Source organism: Herpailurus yagouaroundi, unplaced genomic scaffold, assembly GCF_014898765.1.
Source record: "Herpailurus yagouaroundi ecotype Mexico unplaced genomic scaffold, PumYag 77, whole genome shotgun sequence".
In the NCBI taxonomy this organism is placed as follows: domain Eukaryota; kingdom Metazoa; phylum Chordata; class Mammalia; order Carnivora; family Felidae; genus Herpailurus; species Herpailurus yagouaroundi.
Window position 1 is genome coordinate 78,335,158 of NW_024412388.1, and position 24,149 is coordinate 78,359,306.

The following is a 24,149-nucleotide window of genomic DNA, read 5'->3' on the forward strand; positions in this document are numbered from 1 at the left end:
CAGGATCCAACAATGGTACTTTTTTTTAAATTTTTTTTTTTAATGTTTCTTTTTGAGAGAGAGACAGAGAGACAGAGAGAGCAGGGGGTGGGCAGAGAGAGGGAGAATCCAAAGCAGGCTCTAGGCTCAACTGTGATCACAGAGCCCAACGTGGGGCTAGAACTCAAGAACTGTGAGATCATGACCTGAGCCGAAGTCAGAAGCTTAACCAAGCCACCCAACAATGGTACATTTTACACTGGTACCAACAATGGTACATTTTACACTGAAATGCAACTCCTGGGGTGTCTGGGTGGCTCAATCTATCAAGCGTTCAATTTTGGCTCAAGTCAGATCTCGTGGTTCATGGGTTCAAGCCCCACATCGGACTCTGAGCTGACAGCTCAGAGCCTGGAGCCTGCTTCAGATTCTGCGTCTCCCTCTCTCTCTGCCCTCCCCTGCTCACACTCTCCCTCTCTCAAAAATAAATAAAAACATTTTTAAAACTTTGAAATGCAATTCCCAATCTTTTAAAAAAAAATTTTTTTTCAATGTTTATTTATTTTTGGGACAGAGAGAGACAGAGCATGAACAGGCGAGGGGCAGAGAGAGAGGGAGACACAGATTCGGAAACAGGCTCCAGGCTCTGAGCCATCAGCCCAGAGCCCGACGCGGGGCTCGAACTCACGGACCGCGAGAGTCGGACTGAAGTCGGACTGAAGTCGGACTGGCTGAAGTCGGACGCTTAACTGACTGCGCCACCCAGGCGCCCCTGCAATTCCCAATCTCTTAACCATCTCTCCTATGTAATGGGTAGCTCCTGGAGGGCAGGCAGTCCATTCCATTTCTCTCTGAAACCCTCCATACCTAGCACAGTCCCCAGCATCCTGTAGGCACTCAAAACTGGTTGTTGGATGAATGAACAAGTGGATACAGAAACCGTCATAGCAGGTATGCTAATCTAATGTTTTTCTAAGCGTGGGGAGAAGTGCCAAGCAAGGGAAAGGAGGAATTTAGAAAAAAAAAAAAAAAATCATTTCCAGATTTTAAAATGCAACATAGTGGAGAATACAGGGATTTTCCTTTTTTTTTTTTTTTTTTTTTTTTTTTTTTTAAGTTCCCTCCTTCACAACCAAACTTGAATGCCTGAGTTATTCAAAGGGCATTTTTGGATACTACAACTCTCAGTTACACATCACTTGGAGTTAAGAAAAGGAAGGCCTGGACATGCGCTGTGGTTTAGGCTGTGCACGTCCCTTCCTAGAGTGGAGCTAAGCACACATCTGGGGCTATTTAACAACTGATTGGAAATTTTGCCTTCTGATTTCCAGTTAAATACTGGGCACAGGAAAACAAATAGCACTTGTTTTTCACTGAGCCTTGTCAGTCATCCAAACTGCAGTGCGGACCAGAGAACTGCCTGTGGTTTGGTGGCAGAGGCCCAAAAATTTAGACCTTTCCACCCCCCCCCCCCCAAGTGCAAGTAAAAGGAATAAACCAGATTTTTGGCAACACCCGCCTCTTCACCTACCCCTCCCTTCTTCTCAGACACACAAAACTAGATTTTAAATATTAAGCCTGTAACTGGTATTAATTTACATTTTTCATTAGGATTAAATTTTGATTTGTTTTTATTCCAAAGCCAATAGCATTGCGTTTGGTTTCTCTCATTTTTTTTTTTTTTTCCAACTGCCCTGCCCTGATATTTACTTGGATTTGCTGAAGAGGCAATGTTCAGATTACCATTTTCTGTTTCCAATTAAATTGGGATATAATATCTAACATTCATATTATCAACGAATCAGAGAGTTTAAAAGCTGAGAGGAATTTCAGAGACTGGCTACTACCACCTCCTTACTTTAGAGATGAGGAAACTGAGGCCCAAGTAAGTGATTTTGCCCAATAATACAGAACTAGTTAGTGACAGAGCCACTTAGTGCTCAGGCCTCCTGGTACCCAGGCCAGGCTGTTAACCAGAAAGAAAAACCCAAATTACCTCTGAGTACAGCTGTGAGATAAAATACAGAATAGCTAATTAAATTTGAGTTTTGGTTAAACAATGAATAATTTTTTAATATGAATATGCCCCAAGTATCATATGGGCATACTAAAAAAAAAGTATTTGTTGTTTATTTGAAATTCAAACTTAATGGGCATCCTGTATCTCTCTTAACTCTGGAAACCTTATCTTAGAAACCAATATCCCCTCCCACTCCACACCTCCACTCAAACATATACATGTATACACACATTTCTTTCTTTTTATAATGTCAATGGATGGAAAATATAAGTTGCAGCACAGTAATCCCAAGAACAAGTGAGATTGGAAGAAGTTGCTGCTTATTTTTCGAGGTTTCCTTATCTTAGATACCTTTCTTCCTTATAAGCATGCAAAGCAACTAAGCCTGACATTAAAAGGCTGCGTAAGGCCCCTGGATTAGACATTTTATGTGTCATCTTGAGATTTTCTGCTTGTCCCAAGGCTCTGAGTCTGTAGACCTTGCAGGAGAGCGCACTCAGGTTTAGAATAGAGTAAAACAAGATTAGGGGCTCCTGGGTGGCTCAGGTGGTTAAGTGTTTGACTCTTGACTTCGGATCAGGTCATAATCTTACGGTTTGTGAGATCGAGCCCCATGTCAGGCTCTGCACCAACAGCACCGAGCCTGCTTGGGATTCTCTCTCTTCCCCTCCCCACTACAAGAGGGGCAGAGACAGAGGGAGACAGGGAGAATCCCAAGAAGCCTCCATGCACAATGCGGCGCTTGAACTCACAAACTGTGAGATCACGACCTGAGCCAAAGTCAGACATTCAACTGACTGAGCCACCCAGGCACCCTGGATCTACATTTTTTTTAGCCCCTCCATCAGTTGATGGATATTTGGGCTGTTTCTACTACTTTTTGGTTGTTAAGAATAATGCTGCTGAGAACATTTGTGGGTGATTTTTTTTTCTGTACACCTAGGTTTTGCCCAATTGTCTTCCAAAGCAGCATTTTACTTTACTGTCGGCAATTTATGAGGGTTCCAATTTCCCTAAATCCCCAATAACACTTGTCATTATCTGCCTTTTTTATTAGACCCATCCTAGTGGGTGTGAAGTGGCATCTCATTGTGGTTTTAAATTTGCATTTTCCTAATGACTAATGATATTGAACATCTTTTCACGTGCCTATTAGCCATTTGTGTTTTTTCTTTGGTGAAATGTCTATTCAAATTGGATCATGTTTCTTAACAAAAACTAGTATTGTTATGATTTTTTTTTTTTTAAGCAAACTCAGGTTGGAAGTTCAGATATTTATTGCCCCACTGAACTATGCTTCTTCTTCTATGTGGAAATAATTGCAAAAATAAAAATCCTTCTAAGAGATTTTTCTTTATAGTTTCAACATGACAGACTGAGGGGTTAGGATTATTCTTATTTCTAATTGCACTGAGGGACAGCTCTAACCTACTCAATATTCTCTGGGCCATCCAGACACCTTACAGAAGAAAATCTATACAGCTGTGACAACTCCATCATGCATGTGCGTGTGCACGTCCATATACACATGTGTGAGACTCGTACTCAAAGACTCACTGCTTGACAATGACACAATCACCCTTCATTCCGTTTCCTACATAACCAGAACAACCGGATAAAGGAACTACATTCGCAGAGGAAACTCAATCCCATTTTCCCCCTGCCTGACACACTCCTTCTTGCCTGCACTGTGAAATCATAAGGAGGGCTGGAATGATTTGACAGAAAAAAAGCCAGACACCTTCATCAGACAGTATTGAAGTATAATATTTTTAGTCATTCTCATGGTGGCTGAGACATTCAGAGCAACACAAGTTCCTACTAACTAATTATGAAATGTTTCCCTTTTAAATTTGGGCATCTATAATAAATGCAGACATGTCAACTTAAATTAAAACATCATCTTGAACAGATGAGTAGATATCATTGCTTCATCTCTTCTCACCACCCTGCTTAAAAAAATAAATAAAAACTAAGACAAAAATCAAAAAACAGAACTGTGTAGTGCTGTAACTTTACCTGGAAAGTAAAGATAGCTTTAAGACAGTAATGCAGGCACTACATTAATACACATCTTAGACAAAGAATCAAGAGACGGCCTCTCTCCTCCACAACTCGGAGCTCTTTGGGTAACCTGGGAGGAGACAGTGATGGAAACGGCTAAGTCCCAGTGTCTGAAAGTCCCACAGGCCTTCTCAAGTGTTTGTAAAATAATGTAATGGTCTTGTTTCTAAATTTGAACTCTTAGCTATTATACATGGATCAACAGACCTCATCCCTGGTGTGTCTGTCATCCAGCAGCAGACCCCTCTGCTGCAATGGCTGTACAGTGGATGCACAGACCCTGAAATTCCTTTCCAGCAACACAGAGTAAGGAAAGAGCTTGCCTTTACCCTCTTTACCTCACACACTGTCAGGGAGAGCTACCTGGTTTGTGAGAGAGCTTGTATACCTCCTCCACGGACCTGAGAAAATGAATGAGCAACACATGTTCTACTAGCTTTTCCAGGCCTTGAAGACATGTACAGATGGGAGAAAACCATTTTACCTAAAGAAAGCCTGCTGGATAATAAAGTAGAGTTCAAGTGTCCCGGAATGTAAATCCTTGGCTTCTCCCAATGCTGTCTCCCCTGTGTTGGTAATTTTAGGTTCATCACTTGATCTGCAATCTCCTTACATGGGATCGACTCCAAAGAGGGATGATGTTAAGTTGTTTAACTAAAACTGTCTCCTTTTTTAACTGTTAGTGCATTTTAAACTGATGGCCAAGATGCAGTTCTTACAGATCTTAAAATTAAAGCAAATAAATAATAAGTAGGAGTAAGATACTTTCCATTATAACCCATTGAGGGGTAGGTTCATGAAGAATCCAGAAAGTGACCAGTACAACTATGATATATGTAGCCCTCACTTTTCATCTGGACCTGTAGCCCAGAGAAATAGGAACTCCTTTTAATCTTGGACAAGCCAAGCTAGACATTTATAATTAGAAATATAAATTATATTTTATAATACATATACATATTATATATAAAACGAGGGGCTCAGTCAGTTAAGCATCTGACCCTTGATTTCAGCTCAAGTCATGATCTCATGGTTGAGATCAAGTGCAGCGTCAGACTCAGTGCTGGGTGTGGAGCCTGCTTGGGATTCTCTCTCTCCCTCTCCCTCTTCCCCTATCCCGCTGTGTGTGCTCTTTCTCTCTCTCTCTCTCTCTCTCTAAATAAACAAATAAAAATAGAAATTCAACATCTTTTCCAAGTGTTCTTTACTATGACTATTAATAAACAGCCACAACAACAACAGGTAATATCTATGAACGGGGTCAGGCACTGTATTAAACATGCTACATGTAATCTCTTTTAATCAAGATAACAACCCCATGATGCTGGGACTATTAATTTTCCTTTATTACAAGTGAGGAAAATCAGGCTTAAAGAAATAAAATAATTTGCCTTGAGTTACTATTTGGATTCAAAGCCGGGTGGGCAAAGCATTTACTCATAACCTGTCCATAACCTGCCCAGTGTGGTAGCCTCATGTAGCTACTAAGCACCTGAAATGTGGTTGGTATGCCTCAGGAACTGTATTTGTAATTTTAGTTAATTTAAGTTGTTTTTTTAAGTTTTAAAAAAGTTTTCTTTTTTAAGTTTATTTATTTTGAGAGGGAGAGAGAGAGAGGGAGAGGGAGAGGGAGAGGGAGAGGGAGAGGGAGAGGGAGAGAGGGAGAGAGAGGGAGAGAGAGGGAGAGAGAGGGAGAGAGAGGGAGAGAGAGAGGGAGAGAGAGAGGGGGAGAGAGAGAGAGAGAGAGAGAGAGAGAGAGAGAGAGAGAGAGAGAGAACAAGAACAAGTGAGGCAGGGCAGAGAGAATCCCAGGCAGGCTCCGCACTGTCAGCGCAGATGCTTAACCACCTGAGCCACCCAGGCGCCCCTAGTTATTTTAAATAGCTCACCTATAGCTACTGTTTACAGTATTGCACAATATAGCTCAGCACTCTAAGGGCTAAATGCACATAAGACTTTATGATCATGGCCATTACTTACTATCACAAATACCTTTAGTTACAAGAGATTGACAATGATTATGAGTATGAAGGAGCCAGTCTGGGGTAAGAGCTTCTTGTGTAAGTCCTATCTGGGTTTGATAGAATGTCACTCAATTTGGTTTTGCCTGATGCTTCATCATGACCAGATCCAGGTTATGTGCATGTTTGGCTAGAATATAACATAAATGATGCAGGTTATCACATTTAAAGGCACACAATGTCCATGTGCCCCATACTGGTGATGTTGATTTTGAAGATTTGGTTAAGGTACCGTAGGGTATCTCCACTATATATAGTTATTGTTTCTTCTTTTGGTATTAGTAAGTAATTTGGGTAATTTAAATAAAATATACAGTTCCTCAAACTCCCTCCACTTCTGCTACATTTTGCTTCTACTGATGACTCCTGCCCGATAAACTTTTACTATGATGATTGCAAAACCAGGAATTTCTAACTCCATTATCCTTCTATATCACTGATTGGCATCTGACTATAATGAAGAGCTGTCCCTTATCCCTCTTTACTCATTTATTTATCTACTTATTAACTGTACTGATTATGGATTCCTACTTTATTCAACAGGTACCTTTGAGTTTTTAAGTGTATTCTTCAAGTGTAAGTACAGATATGCTCATTATACAAGAAAAAGACTATTAACTGAGGCCTCTTTTTGTTTTGGATGCTTTGGGGCGATGAGGCTTAAAAGCCTAAGGCTCTGCAATTAAGGACATCAGCATGGAGCCCTAGCAGTAGACAATGTGAGTTATCACTGCGAAGGGCAGTGTTGCGCATCATCAGACATGATATCATACCCCAAAAATTCCATCCAAACAACCCATCAATTTCTCCACAACCAGCAAACTTGAATGTTCTGGCAAACTCAAAAGGACATGATTTACAAATAGTAGGTAATATTTGGATCTTTCCACAAGAGCTGGGTTCCAGCTTTTTTATAAAATACAAATGTTTTCATTTTGGAACTGGCTGTGTCACTCTCTCAACAAACAGATCCTCGTATCAGAAAGTAGGCCTGTGTTATATACAAATAGAATGGGTTTGTGTGTATTTATTTTGCGGTCAGAGACCACACACCTAGTGGCTGTTTACAATGTTTACATTGCTCCTGATGCCACCAGAGGAGTCTCAGAGTGGAGACCAAAGCCCAGGCCACACAGAGTATGACTGCAGGTCCTGCTCTAACGTGGAAACTAGACCAGATCCTCTATCCACAGTCAGACACACACGTGCGGTGTTTGTTTTCCGTGACTGCTTACCTACACTGTCCAAATACCACTAAGAGCATTCTTTCAATTTAATACACTGTGGACTCTGGTATTATTTCAATGAAATAAGCCTTTTAAAAACGCTTGCAAAGTTTTAGGGTCATTATATCCTTATGCTAAGGACACTTTGGGAAGGTTTCAAACACTTACCAGGAAAAGTCTGGAGACCCCAACTGCCAGCCTCTCTGTCTTCAGATGCCAGACCAGGGGCTGTGGGGAGTTGAGCACAAACACGATAGGCTTGTGGTGAATGTGGACCGAGGAGATGGGATTTAGGTGCAGAGTGACCTAGGAAGCAACAGAAAGAGAAATCTTAACACTGGCTTTCCATTAAAATCACACAGCACAGCATCTGGAATACTTTTCCACAGCTCACCATTAAAAGAAGCTATAAGGTAGTTTAGGTTCTATGGATAAGATATACTAGGTTGAACTAGATGCTGCTGCCAGTATTTGACCAATTTTTACTACAAAAATGGCAACCCACACTAATCTCAACTAAAACATGATTCAGCTCCCAGTAATAGGGAAACACAAACAGAACACTTTTTCCCCCCCAAAGTTAGCAAAGACAGAGCAAAAGTTACCTTCCCTCAAGACTGCCTTATCCTTCAAGTCAAATGATTAAGCTAAAAACTGGGATTACGGAATGCCATGGGATCATCCCTGTGGATCACCAGAGAAAGGACTTTCTTCTCTTCCAGGTGAGCTCCAACCTCTAAAAAGTGAAGTGAGTTCTGCCAAAAAAAAGTGCTGAAAACTGCAGGAAAGGGGCTGCCAAGGGGAGTTTTCATCAACCCAGCTATTAGCTTAAGGGGGTTTTCCAAAAAAAAATGAAGTATAGAGAACACACAGAATAAAAACTGACTGTATGCAGACCTGGTCCAAAACAAAAACAAAAACAAAACAGCGAAGAAAACCATGAGCCTGGATAAGAAAGCTGTGACCACTTTTGATAGTGGATCAAGGACTATTATAGGTTATCACTATCATCATTAACATCATCAAAAAGCACCTATGAGGACAGCTGGAAACAGTGGGTTCAACATCCTCCCGGAGCATACCAGCCAAGATAGGTCAACATGAACACAGAGAAGCAAAAGGGTGAATAAAGAAATACTGAACAGATGCTTTCATATAAGCATGTCTCATACTGGCTTTCTGTACAGAGGGGTGAAGCAAGACCCAAGAAACACATATTTTAACAAGCTGAACTCACCCAAGAGCACCAGAAAGTGATGAGAGGGAAAGCACGAAAAATGACTTTAGCTGGCAAGACAGAGACTGAGTAATACACTGGGAATAACGGAACATCTCAGCCATAATCCTTATGAGCATTAAATGGCCTAGATCTATGATCTGAGTCTATACAGCCATCAGGGATAGAGCACTCAAAGCTGGACTATTTTACGTCTTCCAGTGGCTGCTGGCCCACTTTGATCTCAACATATCTCTGCCTTTTATTGTAGGGACTGCCTTTGACACCAATGTCGCTTATCACAACAGCCTCTCGGGTCACTGATAATACAACTTCGAACTTTACTTTCAGTACCCATGCCTTAGCTTAGCACAGGGTCGGTACTCGGTGAGTACCAACTGGATATTTAATTCTCTAATTTCCAATGCCATGGAAGTACTTTATTCTATTAATAATTTACACTCTGGTGTATAATACCATCTCTACTCATTAACTGTTGAGCGTGTGTCTTAATTTCTGAAACAGACTGCAAACATTCAGTAGGCAAAGATATGTCTTACTATAATACTGTGCCGAAACAGAGGGCAGACAGTTATTTAAAGGATTGATTTACTACAGCAAATTTATAAATTGATGTTACCTAAAAGGTGAAAAAAGCTGAATATATTGATAGGTTCAAAGGGACGTAGCTAGCTAATTTATAGAAAAATTTCAGAACACAAGCAATACTATCATGACCTGTTTTTGCAACACAGCTAGGATCATCTTTACATTTGGCATATGCAAACTACTAACAGCAGAGCACTAATGAAAAGTGATGTTGAGTACAGCTACAGCATAATAACACATTTCTTGGTTGTACAAACTCTACCTCACAGCATTTCACATAGCTGTCCGCATCTAGAAATAAACAGATCAATGGCCACTGTAAACAAGACAGGCTTGGGGCAAAGATTCAAACTGTAGTATTAACAGAGAGATGCACACTACAGAAAGCATATACTTTGGAAAGTGAAGAAAGGAGAGATGAAGTCATTACTTGTACAAAAGTACCTGAAAAATTGCTAAGAAACACTCTGTCATGAACAGTATGTGTCAGTAAAAAGTTTCCAGATTTATTCCTTCCAAACTGTTTATTGAGCACCATCATGGCACGAAGAATAGCCATGGGTATCCACAGAGGGATGTCAACTCTTTTTCTGTTAATTTTCTTTGCAGCCCTCAGGCATGCCACTCTTGAAGTGTGTAGATAAAATTGCAATAAATATATATCTCAAATGAACAAGAATTAAAAAAAAAAAACCTTAGGAAATGAAAATAAAACTGTGTATGAGACAGATATTGGTGCCGGGGTCCAAAATCTTCCAGATGGTCAAAAGTGTCGAGGCCTGGCTCACACAATCAAGGAAAGATTTCTAGGAGCCACAGCTCTGAGCTTTCCTGGAAACGGCTCCCTCTTCAATATGTGGCAGCGTCTGGCCAAGATGAATCCCCGACTCTGGCACACAGGACCCAGGCAAAGCCCCAAAAACCATCTGGCAAAGAAGAATTCACACTATGATTGGGAAATTAAAAGAAAAATACTCAATACTTTTTTTAAAAGATCATTTGGCATGAACAAAGAGTCCCCCAAGCACCCACTCACCTAATCCCTCAACAACCTTCTTCTACTGGAATAAATCTTGCTGAAGGGAATACAGAGGACAACCAAAAACAACCAACAAAAGAATGAAGGTATAAAAGCTCTCCGAACGGTGGGGAGAACATACTCGGAATATCTCTGAAAGAATTCCTGGCTAAGGTGCCTACTTTCTCTCAGGCTGAAAAAAAAAAAAAAAAAAAAAAAAAAAAGCCAAGGAAAAAACCAAAATCCTCTTTAGAACCAATTGTAACTTAGGATAGACTACAGTTACAAGGATAAGAACATTCTGCTAAAGGTTTTCTTGGGTAAATTACTGCCCCATGATCATGGTCTCATGACCAGAGCTGAGGAAGATGGCAGCAAAGAAACAGCTGTGGAGAAATGATACAAGTGCGTATCCAATGATTTCCAGCTTGGCAATCCAAACTGTAGTTCTAAGGGTTGACTCTCAATCCTATGTTAAGTCTACATGAAAGTAAGAGTCACCACTTAGTCCATGGTCTTCATAAGAAATAACAAACTAAACCTAGGGGCCATGTGGCTGTGAAGGAAAATGGGACTAAAGGGGATGCATCCCAAATGAGGCAACAATGACTAGTCTGTAAATAGGTGGCTTGTGTGTTCATCTTCAGCAGTAATAAAGCATTTGAGAACTTAATGCAAGATGCACCACACACAGAAAAACCCATATGTGCACTACATTTTGCAAGCAATGTCAGAGAAAACACATTCACTACAGGGCCCATGAATTCTAGGTTAAGTACCCATTAAGCCAGGTTAAGGAGTCCACTGTAGAAGAGTAGGAACATTCTAAAGGCAGAAACAGAAACAAAATGACTCCATGTAATTAAACTAGAGATTATACCTGTGGTTTTAACATGTCATCCTCTCAGAGAACGAACTTACTAGATGACAATTCAGAAATAAAACACTTGTACATGCAGTTTCTGGGGATTCAGTGACCTCTTAAAACCATACTTTGACCACAAAGTGGTCCATAAAGCCTTGTCCAAGAGTTTCTGCTCTAACCCTGTTTGTCTCAACAGTGCTGCATTTCAGTCTTCCTCACGGTGTGAGAAAATGCAAGTAAGTCTAATCTGTCACATCCCATATGTAGACATTGTCCCTTATACATTGCTGATCTCCCCTAAATGAATAAAAGCTCACTGGTTCTGAGCTAAGAGAACGCTGATCTGTTCTATGGCATCTATTTATACTAGGTCTACTGAGGTTATCTGTGCACTTTAACTACCAGATGTAATTAATGTATTTCTCCTATTTTATAAAGAAATGCAAAGTAAATCTTTTCTGAGTACTTTCCTGGGGAATCTGAATACAATTTTGACCAAAATCAAGGCCAACTCCAAGGAGCATAAAGCCCCCAAGTGGAAAGACAAACTTCGTATCTCTCACTTAGGAAAACTGTCCTTGTCCACGTTATGACCAGAAAACAATGACAACTTTGTTTTCCAAAAATTAGCTTCTTTTTTTTTAAGTTTATTTATTTCTTTTGAGAGAGACAGAGACAGTGTGAGTGGGGGAGGGGCAGAGAGAGGGAGAGAGGATCCCAAGCCGGCTCTGAGCTGCCAGTGCAGAGTCTGACATGAGGCTCGAACTCACAAAACTGTGAGATCATGACCTAATCTGAAACCAGGAGTTGGACACTTAACCGACTGAGCTACACAGGTACCCCCCAAAATGATCTCTTATAAGCAAAAACTGTATATTGTCTCAAACTTTGTAAATCACTTCATGGAAATGAATTATGTACTTACAGGAAAGAAAAAAATCTCTACTCTCTTTATGGAAAGATGCCATATGAAAATTGTTTTGAATTTCTAAGGGTTCAAAGCAGAGATGCAAGGTAGTTCTATCATAGTGACTTCAAAATTTTCCTGTTAGACACCCTCCCCCCCACTCATGGGGTTTTTAAAACAAACATAAGGAAAGCCAGCAAAACAACTGATATGAGAGTCTAACAGCTGTCCGATTTTGCTAAAGTGTCAGTGAGGTTCCTTTTCAACATTTCTGATTCTTGTAACAGTCCCTATGGACCTATGAAACAATGAAGTCATCCAAACCACTACCAGAGAGACTCCTGTTCTCTAAAAACAGACCAAATGCTCTGAAATGAAAGATCCAATAATCAGTTTACAAGTAGATAGATAAGAAAAGAACTCTAGCAGTGTGTCTATAACCAAGACCCATAAAATCACACCTTGGTCTGTATATAGCCATCATCTATCCCCTCTTCAGAGGTAAGGAGACATCCACTTAGCAACACTGTTGGTAGTAACTGAAAACATCCTGAATCTGGGTCTCATAGCACCCATAATTTACACAGACGTACAATGAGACACAAATCTATTTCAGGATGCTGAGGTACCACAGCTGAACTCAAATTTCACTTCTATTTGGGCAATAGGACTTTTAGGAGCTCAAATCTGACCCCGGATGCATCCAAAATGTGCAACCAATTGCTGTGAATGGGAAATAGTAGTTAGTTGCTGCTGCGGTGTTTGAAAATATGTTCTGGTCTAAGGATCCCCTACAGCTGACATTTTATTTGCCGTCGCTTATCTTCTGCCATTTGGGAATTGGTATAAAAAGATTCCCTTAAGGAAGGGAAACAAAAATAATATAAAAACAGGGAGGGGGACAAAACAGAAGAGACTCACAAATATGGAGAACAAACTAAGGGTTACTGGAGGGGTTGTGGGAGGGGGGATGGGCTAATTGGGTAAGGGCACTAAGGAACCTACCCCTGAAATCAATGTTGCACTATATGCTAACTAATTTGGATGTAAATTTAAAAAAATAAAAAATAAAACAAGTTAAAAAAAAGATTCCCTTAAAATATTCTTGGAGGGGTGGATTTGGACCTTTAAACATTTTTCCTTATTATATTATTTTCACATTTCTCTGAATTTCTAGAAAAACATTAATCAGTTGGTGCTGAATTCAAAGAATCTTGACCCCTTTTGTGTCTCTACCCTCACCCAGGAAGTCAACTGGCCATTCTCTCAGCACTAGGGTCAGAGATTTCACATTGCTATGGCAAATGATAGCGAGCTCTTTTTCCCAATGGTTTTGTCTTAAAACCATTTAACATGATGAGAGGGATACAGCAACTCAATTTCAAAACTAATTCCTCCCCCTAAAAACAAGGACAGGATTCAGGATTCTCTGGGAGCTTCTGAAAATAATCTATTATGACCACAAAACAGGGGGAAAAAAAAACTAAAATAAAAGTCTGAAATCTGATGCAGAAATAAGCCTGCCCTCTCTGCTCTATATTTTGAATGCCCTGGAAAAATACTCGGAACTAAATTTGGGTTGGGGGTTGAGGGACAAGAGCTGATATAAACAGAAGAATATTTCTGAAACTACAGGTCATGGCCCTCTAAAGGGGTCCTGGGAGAGTTGCAAGGGGATTCCAGAGACCCTGGCCCTTCCTTCCCAGAGTAGCCCGCAGCTCAGTCACTATGGGGAAGAGAGGCAGGGAAAGGGGGGACCGTGGATATGGGCATGCTCTGGGATAGAAGCACTGTGGGAACCCTCAGCAGGCCACTGCTGATGGCAAGTCTAACACTGGACTGGCACTTTTCCATCATCCTTTAGTATTAAGTATCTGCCATCTGAATATCTTACTGTATGTCATCAACCCACCATAGCCTTTTAGGATTCTGGCCTTCAGCATCTTCCTGCCAGCCCCTGGTCAGACAGGTGTGTCCAGCTCAAAATCAGTAAAATCCTTCCCTATCCGCACAACAGGCTGGAGGAACAGTGCTCCCACAGACCATGCTCATGTTACTACCTCCGTGTTGCACTGCAATAATCTGTTTAGATGTTTGTCATTTACACACACACACACACACACACACACACACACACACACACACACACACACTGTGAAATCCTCAAGGCATTCTTCAAGGGCAGAACCTGAGTCACACTCATTTCTGCATGCTTGGGCCTAGCACAGAGCTGAACATCCAGCAAGCAGTCAACAACTTTTCTGAAAGAATAAATAAAAGTTACTCATGAAATGTGCTTCAAATAATGGTTACAGAGTCATACTGTCATGGTTTTCTGGCCAAAAGGGGTGAGGGTGAATCTAGTAAAGAGAATGTTAACTTTCACTATCAAGTTTGACTTGAACTTTAAAACACAGTTGAGAAAAGCAGATTCCAACTCATGCTACCAAAACGAATGGCCGTGGCTGCTGGGAATATATGTTGGGGGGAACTCCAAGGTCACGCCCAGGCTTTGTGACCCTGATCATCATCCTCTGCTGTGTGTACAGCACAAGGCAGAGCAGCACTTATGCCATGTCTGGGGACCACACTAGGCAAACAAACAAGCAAACAACACACAGAAATTATTTTGTTATCTTTAACAGTTATGAATATACAAATAGATAAAATGTGAAAAAGCCTTTGGAGCAGGTTTTCCTTCTCAGGGATAAATAACAAAGATAAGAAACTTTGACCAAACGTTCTACCCTCTCTTAGAGCACAGAATTTTAAACACTTTTCATTTAGGCAAAGAAGTGTGCGAGAATCATCAGAAAGTACAATTCTAGACAAACTGAAGGAACTCAATATTTGCACATCGATTAATGTGAAAAAAAGCCTGCTTTTATTTTTTATATTCCTTGTCACACTTAATAAACAGACCCATCCCAAACACTATTATTGTTTTTAACACTACTATTATAACCAAAGTGCCATATAACATGTACTACACAAATGTATTTCCTTTCAACTTCTACTTTTTATAATGGGCTTGGAACCGTTTTTGCTACTTAACTGTTTAATAAACCAGTATTTTGACATGATATGTCTATAATAATAAGATGTCAGAATGACCAGCTTGCCAATACTGTGGTGAACTGAACTACATAATAAAGAGAATCACTGAGGTGACCAAGGGGAGCTAATTTAAAAAGTAGGCATAGCAAGAAGCCAATTCTCACATGATCTGAGTGCTGAATTAATCATTTCCACCTGCCAACTGCAGTCATAGATCTCAGTAAAGATTGCTGCTTAATCACCATCTTAAAGTTAGTGAATTTGTAATAGCAAAAAACACAAAATGCACTGGTGTTCAGGCAGTGATTTAAGATGCGTTAAGCTTTATAAAAGGAGAACACCTGGATTCCCCCAGACCAGTACATTAACCTGAAGCTGGTAAAGAACTGTGAATGGGCATACAATGTCACCTTTTCAGCACAAAAGAGAAATCTGGAGAGGAGTAATTACTGAGGCATGGGCTTCAAACACTGCATTTGTGTTTCTGTTGTTAATATGAATAACAGCGAGAATAGAGACAGCCATCATCATTGTTTTCCAAGGAAAGACACAGGCAGGTCCACAAGCCTTCTACTGGGTAAACATTTGCCATCAGAAGAGATTCTGTCTAATTATCTAATTATTTCCATTTTAAAGGTGAAGAAGCTGGTGCTGAGAGGTAAAAAATTTTCCTAAAGTCATATGGCCAGAGAGTGGCAACGCTAGGGGTAGAGTGAATATCTCCCATTGTCCTTCACTTTTTTTCTCCCTACTTTCCCACTGTATACCTTAACCTTCAGTGTTGGCCTTGAGGCCAAGAAGAGGACAGCAGCCTACTCTACAGGAGTAAGAGGCAGGAATGATTTTGCTCCTGGAAAAGAAAAGATCAGGAAGAAAGGAAGGGCAATGAGCTGTGAGCAAGATGATGGGAAGCTAAGTACAAGCTGGGAGGTAAGTGAAACTCCACAGGGATGGGTCAATAAGCATTTTTATGAACTGTGATGTCTACACTGCTAGCTAAAGTTGTGAGTTGCTTTGATGTAAATCCTCCTCTATCTCCTCTACAAAAGCTTTAGTAATGCTCACTGTAATTCTCATGAACAAATGCACCGTGGAACTCAAAATGGCGTTAGCTGCATTTCACATCTGAGCGAATCAGCTGTATCCCAGACCACATGCAGAATTGCAAAACCAGGAAGTGGACAGGGCCATGAGAACTTCAAAGCTCTGACAGTCTGCAAAAATATACCCTCTGTATTTCTACAAGTCACTGAATTAGCAGAGGTGCGACTCAATCATTCCTTGAACTCCAGGGGCTCCTGGTTGATATGTGGATTAGACCAAATTACTCTCTAAGGAAACTAAATTCTGGTCAGGGTAGAAAAGCCTTGGGAATTCTGTAAAGTCTGGTTTCCTTTGAAAACTCTAACAAAAACAACTCCTGAAGTTCACAGTACCGGCCCCCTAAGGATATTCTGGTCTCATCCAGCCAGGTTATGATTTTAAGTGGAAATGTTTTTCAAGGAACTTTAGTTTCAACGTTACATGGTCTATCTTGAGAAAGAGAGAAATAACCCAGAAGCCAAAGTGGGGAGAACATATTATCGTTATGTGTTTTGGGAGCATTTTTCCTGAAAACAACAACAACAACAACAACAACAACAACAACAACAACAACAACAACATTTTCTTTGATTGAATGTTCCACTATCTTTCAGAGGCACGGAATTTTAAATGCTTTTAATTCAGGCAATGAACTCTGTCAGAAAAGCCTAATTGACAATAGAACAAATTCAGTTTGCAGTATTTACATTAGAGTCCAGTACTTTTGCCTATTTTCCTCCACACAATCAATTTTCCTTGAGTCCTGCAGTTTCAGGGTAAGACCTGTGATCACAGAAGTAAACAGAAAGTTGCCAAAATATGCATACAGAATTTGGCATGTTATAGTTAAGTGTTTGAGATGGAATAATATCTTCTAAAGCCAGTATTGAAGACAGCATTAAAAGTAGTTCAATACACTTGTTCTAACTGGAAAGGGCTAAAGCTACAATAAAGATCAGGATACCTGGTAACAAATCTATTGAAGTTTCTCTCTATCTTCAAATACTTATTAATACCCTAAAGGAAAAAGGGAAATAAAAACTAAAAGAAAAAGGAAAATACCTAAGTCAAAGAAACAATGTTTATTAATTAGATCAAGAATGGTCCTGTCAAAGGGCGCCTGGGTGGCTCAGTCAGTTGAGCATCCGACTTCGGCTCAGGTCATGATATTACGGTTTGTGGGTTCGAGCCCTGCATCAGGCTCTGTGCTGACAGCTTACTCACAGCCTGCAGCCTGATTCAGATTCTGTCTCTCCTTCTCTCTCTCTCTGCCCCCCCCCCATGCTCTGTCTCTATCTCTCAAAAATAAATAAATGTTAAAAAAAGAAATTAAAAAGAAAAAGAATGGTCCTGTCAACATTTATTTACAGATAAATCAACACCGAGTGCCATGGCACCAACTAGCAATGGATTTTATGTCAGAATGAAACAAGTACAAATTCTAACCCAGCGATTTTCAAGTTATAGAGTTAATACTATCCAGCCATTCATTTCCCAGTAATAAAGATACTGTAATCCTGTCAAAACCATACACATAGTCAGCAAATTTAAGGCCTGATAAACCAATTTATATTATTGGGAATTGGTGAATGTGTAGAGAAACAGAAAGAAAAAGGGATGACAGCAATTCATTTTCAATACAATAACCAAAATTGTTCCCCCTTTTGACATCGAGAAATATGGAGTTCTGCCTTCACATATGAAAATACTAACAGTGTCTTCACTTTTTATATATAATCTCATTTCTTATGAGATTTATGGGAATGAGGGAAAAAAGGTTCTAATCTCTGAACTTTACTCAGCGTATTAAACATGTAAGCTTTACATGTTTATAAGTACAGCAACAGCACCTGTATTTAAAGAGAATTTCAAAGTATTACAAAGGCTTAGTTTCTCATTTAAATGCAGAAGGTACAAGTTACTTTTTCATAATATACCTCTGAAGAAATTTTCCAATTCTGACCAAAGTCTGGAAGGTCCTAAAAGATACCAAGATCAAACAACTTAAGCTCTGTTTCATAATTCAGTCAAGTCCCAAACGCCTATTAAGTCAACAGCTGCTAGCGTTCTAATTCTCATTTTCAGCAAAACTACCATAGTCTACCATTCTGTTTCTGACTCATTCTCTAATGAGCAGTAAGTAGAGCCAAAATGGGAAAAGTAGAAGCATGGGGTGGGGGGGGGGGTGCATTACAAAATATTCAGACCTGGATTATAAATTTAAATATTACAAAACTACTAGGATTTTGTAAGAATAATTAAGATTCCTTGCCATTCATGATGCTTGGGCAGAAATAAGAAACTTGATTCATCATAACGACAAATCTCTCTATAAAAGTGTGATTAAAATTTTTTAAATTATACCTGACACACAATGTTACATTAGTGTACAACACAGTGACTTGACAACTCTATAGTTACGCTATGCTCATCGCAAGAGTACCTACCATCTGTCATCAGACAATGCTGTATCAATACCGTTGACTGTGTTCCCTATATTGTACATTTCATCTCCATGACTTATTCATCCCATAACTGGAAGCCTGTATCTCCCACTCCTTTTCACCCATTTTGCCAAACCCCCACCCTCTCCCTGTTCTGCCAGCAACCTCCAGTTTGTTCTCTGTATTTACAGGTCTGATTGTGCTTTTTGTTTATTTATTCATCTATTTTTGTTTTTTAGACTCCACATATGAGTGAAATCATATGGCAGTTGTCTCCCTCAATGTGACTTATTTAACTTAGCATGATACCCTCTAGACCCATCCATGTTGTTGAAATGTCAAGATCACATCTTTTTTTTATGGCTCAAGACGGTGTGATACACACACATACAACGGAATATTACCCAGCCATAAAAATGTGATTCAAAACAAGCAAATGTGACATATCCATACAATGGAATATTACTTAGCATAAAAAGAATAAAGCACTGATACATACTACAACACGGATGAACTTTGACAGCATATGTGAAGTGCAAAAGCCAGACACAAAAGACCACATGTTGTATGATTATATTCATATGAAAGGTCCAGAGCAGGCAAATCCCGAGACAGAAAGCAGATTAATCATCACTAGGAACTAGGGATAGGGGAGAATAAAAGTGACTGCTAATTGATCTGGTATTTCTTTTTGGAGTGAAGAAAATGTTCTGGAATGAGACAGTGGTGATGGTTGCACTGCATTGTGAATGTACAAATGCCACTGAACTATACACTCCAAAAGGGCTAACATGGTAGCCCTTGGCTAACATTTTACTCTGTTTTCACCACACACCAAAAAAATGTGGTTTGAACTTACACATGGGATGAACCAGACTAACTCTTCAGTTTCAAACCTCACCTGGAAAGACTGTCACGTGATACAAGGAACTCAGTTTATCTCAGAAGAGCTGAAAGGTCCCATCAATCCTCAGGATTTCCTTCATCTAAGACAGTCAAGGCTAAGTCACACACTAAGCTATCTTCAGATGGGAACGTGTTTCCTATGCATTTTTTTTTTCATTTATTCAAACAGCATTAGTTAGGCACCCTATGATGTGCCAGGCACCATGACAATTATTTCTTTAATATTGACGAAAGAAGATGAGTAGGACAAAGCCTAACTTTCACCAATTTCCTGACAGTCCAGAGGAAAGCCAGACACACGAAAAGATGATTGTAACACAACACAAGACTGAGATATGTCCAGGCTGTGTGGGAGAGGGAAGAGGATGTCAAGGGTCAGGAGAGGCAACAAGCAGGCAGGACAAATCAAACCCAAACTTCTATGTAACAAACAGCCAAAATCTGTCAACATGACTGATCTTCTGGTTTCTCCCCTCTTCCCGATGTCCAGAACTACTTGGATGGGCTACATGACCACTTGTCAGAGATATTTTAGAAACAAAATTCACAAGCTAAGTATAAGCCTGACTGGATGAGCACTAAGACCCCTTCCGACCCTAGAGTCTAGGAATTCTGTGATTTAATTATTGAATACTTTGTTTGAGACTTTCAGAATCGCTTTATCCATTTCCTATTTCATTTCTTCCCTAAAGAAGTTTGCTTAAGTTTGTTTTTAAAAATCCATATACACATAGGGGCACCTGCGTGGCTCAGTTGGTTGAGTGTCCCCGACTCTGGATTTCAGCTTAGGTTATGATCCCAGGGTCACAGGATCAAGACCCGTGTCCACACCCAGTCTGGAGCCTGCTTAAGATTCTCTCTAAAATAATTTTTTTTTTAAATTTTTTTTTCAACGTTTATTTATTTATTTTTGGGACAGAAAGAGACAGAGCATGAACGGGGGAGGGGCAGCGAGAGAGGGAGACACAGAATCGGAAACAGGCTCCAGGCTCCGAGCCATCAGCCCAGAGCCTGACGCGGGGCTCGAACTCACGGACCGCGAGATCGTGACCTGGCTGAAGTCGGCCACTTAACCGACTGCGCCACCCAGGCGCCCCTAAAATAATTTTTAAAATTTAAACAAACAAATAAATAAATAAATAAATAAATAAATAAATAAATAAAATCCATATATTTAATAAGCAATACTGTAAAGTCCTCAAGAGTATTTCTCAATAGTAATTATTTCAAAAAAAAATGATACTAGGATAGAGCAAATCTGTCAGGGAAGTGAGGAGAGTTATAAAGAGTTCAGAATCCTACTGTGGTAGGTTCTGATCACATCTGTCTTGGTGTATATATGTGAGTGTGTGGAAGCCTATTGTCTCCTGCTTAAGGGCCCAGACTCTAAAATTAGAAGTAGCTCTGAAAAAGCCATTATTCTTCAAAATTTATTAAATTAAATCCCCCTAACCTTAAAAGAAATCAGTGCAATCACACAAAACTGTTGAAGTTAGATAATTTATACTTATTACAAAGTTATGGTTAACTCAATGTGATAGAAAATTTTATTATTCTCTCAAAGAAAGATGATGAAACTCAAAATTTTCAGACCATTACAGCTGGATAATATTCTAAAATATCCTTGTTTTTAGAATAGAGAAATCTGGGGCGCCTGGGTGGCTCAGTCGGTTGAGTGTCTGACTTCGGCTCAGGTCATGATCTCACGGTTTGTGGGTTCGAGCCCCGCATTGGGCTCTGTACTGACAGCTCAGAGTCTGGAGCCTACTTTGCATTCTGCGTCTCCCTCTCTCTCTATCCCTCCCCCACTCATGCTCTGTCTCTGTCTGTCTCTCTCTGTCAAAAATAAGTAACATTAAAAAATTTTTTTAAAAAAGAGAGAAACCTGATAAAGTCAAGTCATCATCAGATACCACCTCCTTAAGCAAACAAACTTTTTAACCTGGGCTAACAAGTAGCAAAACTATATAATTTGTGTTTCTTCTCCTATTAATTTTCCACTCACCATGGGGGGTTCCCAATAAGCACTGAGAAAAAAAATGTGGGTGATGTGCCAAGTAGATGCCGTCCCTCTTAGGACAGTTAATGACCAGATATTTCATGGAAGGGGGAATCTTATATCAGCCTCAAGCTACTCTAAGAACATCTTAGTGTCTTAAAGACTGCCTTTTGATTATTTATGGCTTACTATGGAACCCAAAAAGTGAAATACGACTAATCAGCACAGGATGGACACTTGCATCAAACTCCCTGTGTTGAACCCCAGCTCCATTCCTTACCTGTCTGACCTTGTTTATATAAAAACCAGGAGAACAGTACCAGCCTTTTACAGTTATTATGAGAAAGAAATGAGTTAAAATTTAAATGAATTAAAGCACTAATATGCTTGCCCATAGTTAAGAATTTATGTACTACGGAAAGGCCTTCACCAGATTTTAGGAACGTTGCACAGTCATCACCTGAGGCATCATGGAAAGTTTCTCCTATAACAATGGATTACCTCAGCCTTCTCAAACCCTTTCCCTTGTGGAGTGCTCTCCATTCACTACTCTGGAACCCACTCCTACCAGAGCTCTTTATATAAAGTAGACGTTCTGCTCTACTGTGGTTTGGAAATTCTCAAGGACAAGCTGTATGCAAACACAGCAAATAAGACCTCTAAGTTCTGTTTAGAAAGAGGTAACGGTATGTATTAACATAATTTAATTATAGTTCTGGGCGCCAGGGTGGCTTAGTTGGTTAAGTATCTGACTCTTGATTTCAGCTCAGGTCATGATCTGAAGGTTCGGGAGTTCAAGCCCCCCATTGGGCTCTGCACTGACAGTGCAGAGCCTGCTTGAGATTCTCTGTCTTCCTCTCTCTCTGCCCCTCTCCTGTTCACACTCTCTCTCTCTTGCTCGCTCGTTTTCAAAAATAATATAAATAAAAACATTTAAAAAATAAAATCTCCTTTCCATTTCCAATTAAAAAAAATTAGTTTCATTTTCATACGGGATCAAGTTTATGTACCTCACAGAAAAAAATGGCATGTGCTTTAAGAAGTTTTCTTGTTATCCGTGCCCTCAGAAGAAGGAAGCTCTTCCCAGTGAATGCTCCTGACCTCCATCCAAACGATCTTTCTCTTACAGCACAGAGCACCTGCTGCCTTGTTTTACATCAACTTTGTATATATCAACCATCTAAGAGGAGGGTTTGGGACTTGTCTTTTTATTACCTCAGGGTCTAGTCTAATACCTGGCATTTAGTAGGTCCTACATAAGTATTTAATGATGAATGAATGAATGAATGAATGAATGAACAATCGATAAACACACTTTAAGGCATTATTTAATCTCTTCCAAGATCTATGTTTTCTTCCAAGTTGGCCAGTGTCCCCTGGAACTCGATCCTTTGGGTCACTCTGCTTTCCTTTCTAAATTACAGGCAGTTTGACCTAGTGTTAATAGCAGTGACTCAGAGCCATTTGGAATCTCAGTTCTCCACTTACCAGCCTTGGGACCTTGAACATGTTAAGACTCCATGGGCATCAGTTTCATTGACTATAACGTGGGGATAATACCTGTGCCTATTCCATCAGATGTCAAAGGATTAAACACGCCATATGTGGAAAGCACTTAAAACAGTGACTGGCACACAGTAAGTGCTCTTCTAAATGTAGCTACTATTACTTCTACCCTCTAAAATCATGGCTATTTTTTTCCATTCCCTTGGTTCCTATGGAAAGAAGGTCTTGTCTATATTGTCCTCCACTGAGACGAAAGGTCAAAATAGCTTTCCTCACAGTCCTGCAAACACCAAACTGCTGGCATCCTTGGACTGAGCCCAAACCCTCTTCCTAAACCAACTTCTCCTCTCCAAGCACACACAAGCCCCATTAAGCTTTTCCTTTGCCACCACTCTTTCTTCCCCACCTGGCAACTCTATAATGTCATCAACCATCCTCCCTAAGTTCTTACTCATATCATTATCATGACCAACATCTCCACAGCTTACTAAACTCTGGCTTCAGCCAGCCTTGGAGATACTTCAAAGTTCCCTATGATTTGCAAGAAGGATAAGGGAGTTGCTTGTTTGGAAATAATATAACATGTCCTGAATGAGATGCCCTATTTCCACGTATTTGTTTATTGACCACTCTCCGGCCTGCAACAAGCTCAGTGAAGACCTCTACCAGATACGATACCAAAAGGTTGAGACAGCTGCAAAGGTTTCTGTTTCCCTGGAGATGGAGTTTCATGGAAGGCTAAGAATCACCACAGCAACCAGACTACAAAAACAGTCCGTGGGCTTCAGCCCCATAACTCTGGTAAAGCAATTTGTACTCCGTGAAAAGGCTGGGGCACAGAAGTTGAAAAATGATCAAAGTAAACACTGCTCTTCAAGCACCATTTTGTTGTGCTGATTTCAAGGCATCAAGTCACAGCATCAAAGTTCTGTTATGAAAGATGCACATCAAGTGCCAGGGATTTGCTGGGCTGAACTAACTGCTCTGGTGCGAAGGTCTAGAGATAAATTCATAGCACATTTTCCAAAACAACCATTTCAAATTTGCTCTGAGAGCAGACCAGGGTAAAAATGTATACCATTATATCAAGTTACCCTGCCCATGCTAGAACAGCTGTTGATCCCAACCCTGGATTTAAAAGACAGAGAAAGAGGGAGCGGGGTGGGGGGATGGGGGGGAGGGACCCGGCCCATGCTAGAAAAGCTAAAAATCCCAACCCTGGATTTAAA

The 24,149-nt window shown here is 40.2% G+C and overlaps 1 protein-coding gene across 4 annotated transcripts in view; it reads right to left on the reverse strand.

Annotated features, from left to right (window-relative positions):
• TGFBR3 (transforming growth factor beta receptor 3) overlaps positions 1-24,149 on the reverse strand; it is a 205,943-nt gene that overhangs the window by 66,213 nt on the left and 115,581 nt on the right. For all 4 annotated transcript variants that reach the window (XM_040470959.1, XM_040470957.1, XM_040470958.1 and 1 more), the window contains one exon: positions 7,479-7,616. In XM_040470959.1, coding sequence (XP_040326893.1) covers positions 7,479-7,616 — 138 coding nt within the window. The remainder of the gene's footprint in view (positions 1-7,478; positions 7,617-24,149) is intronic.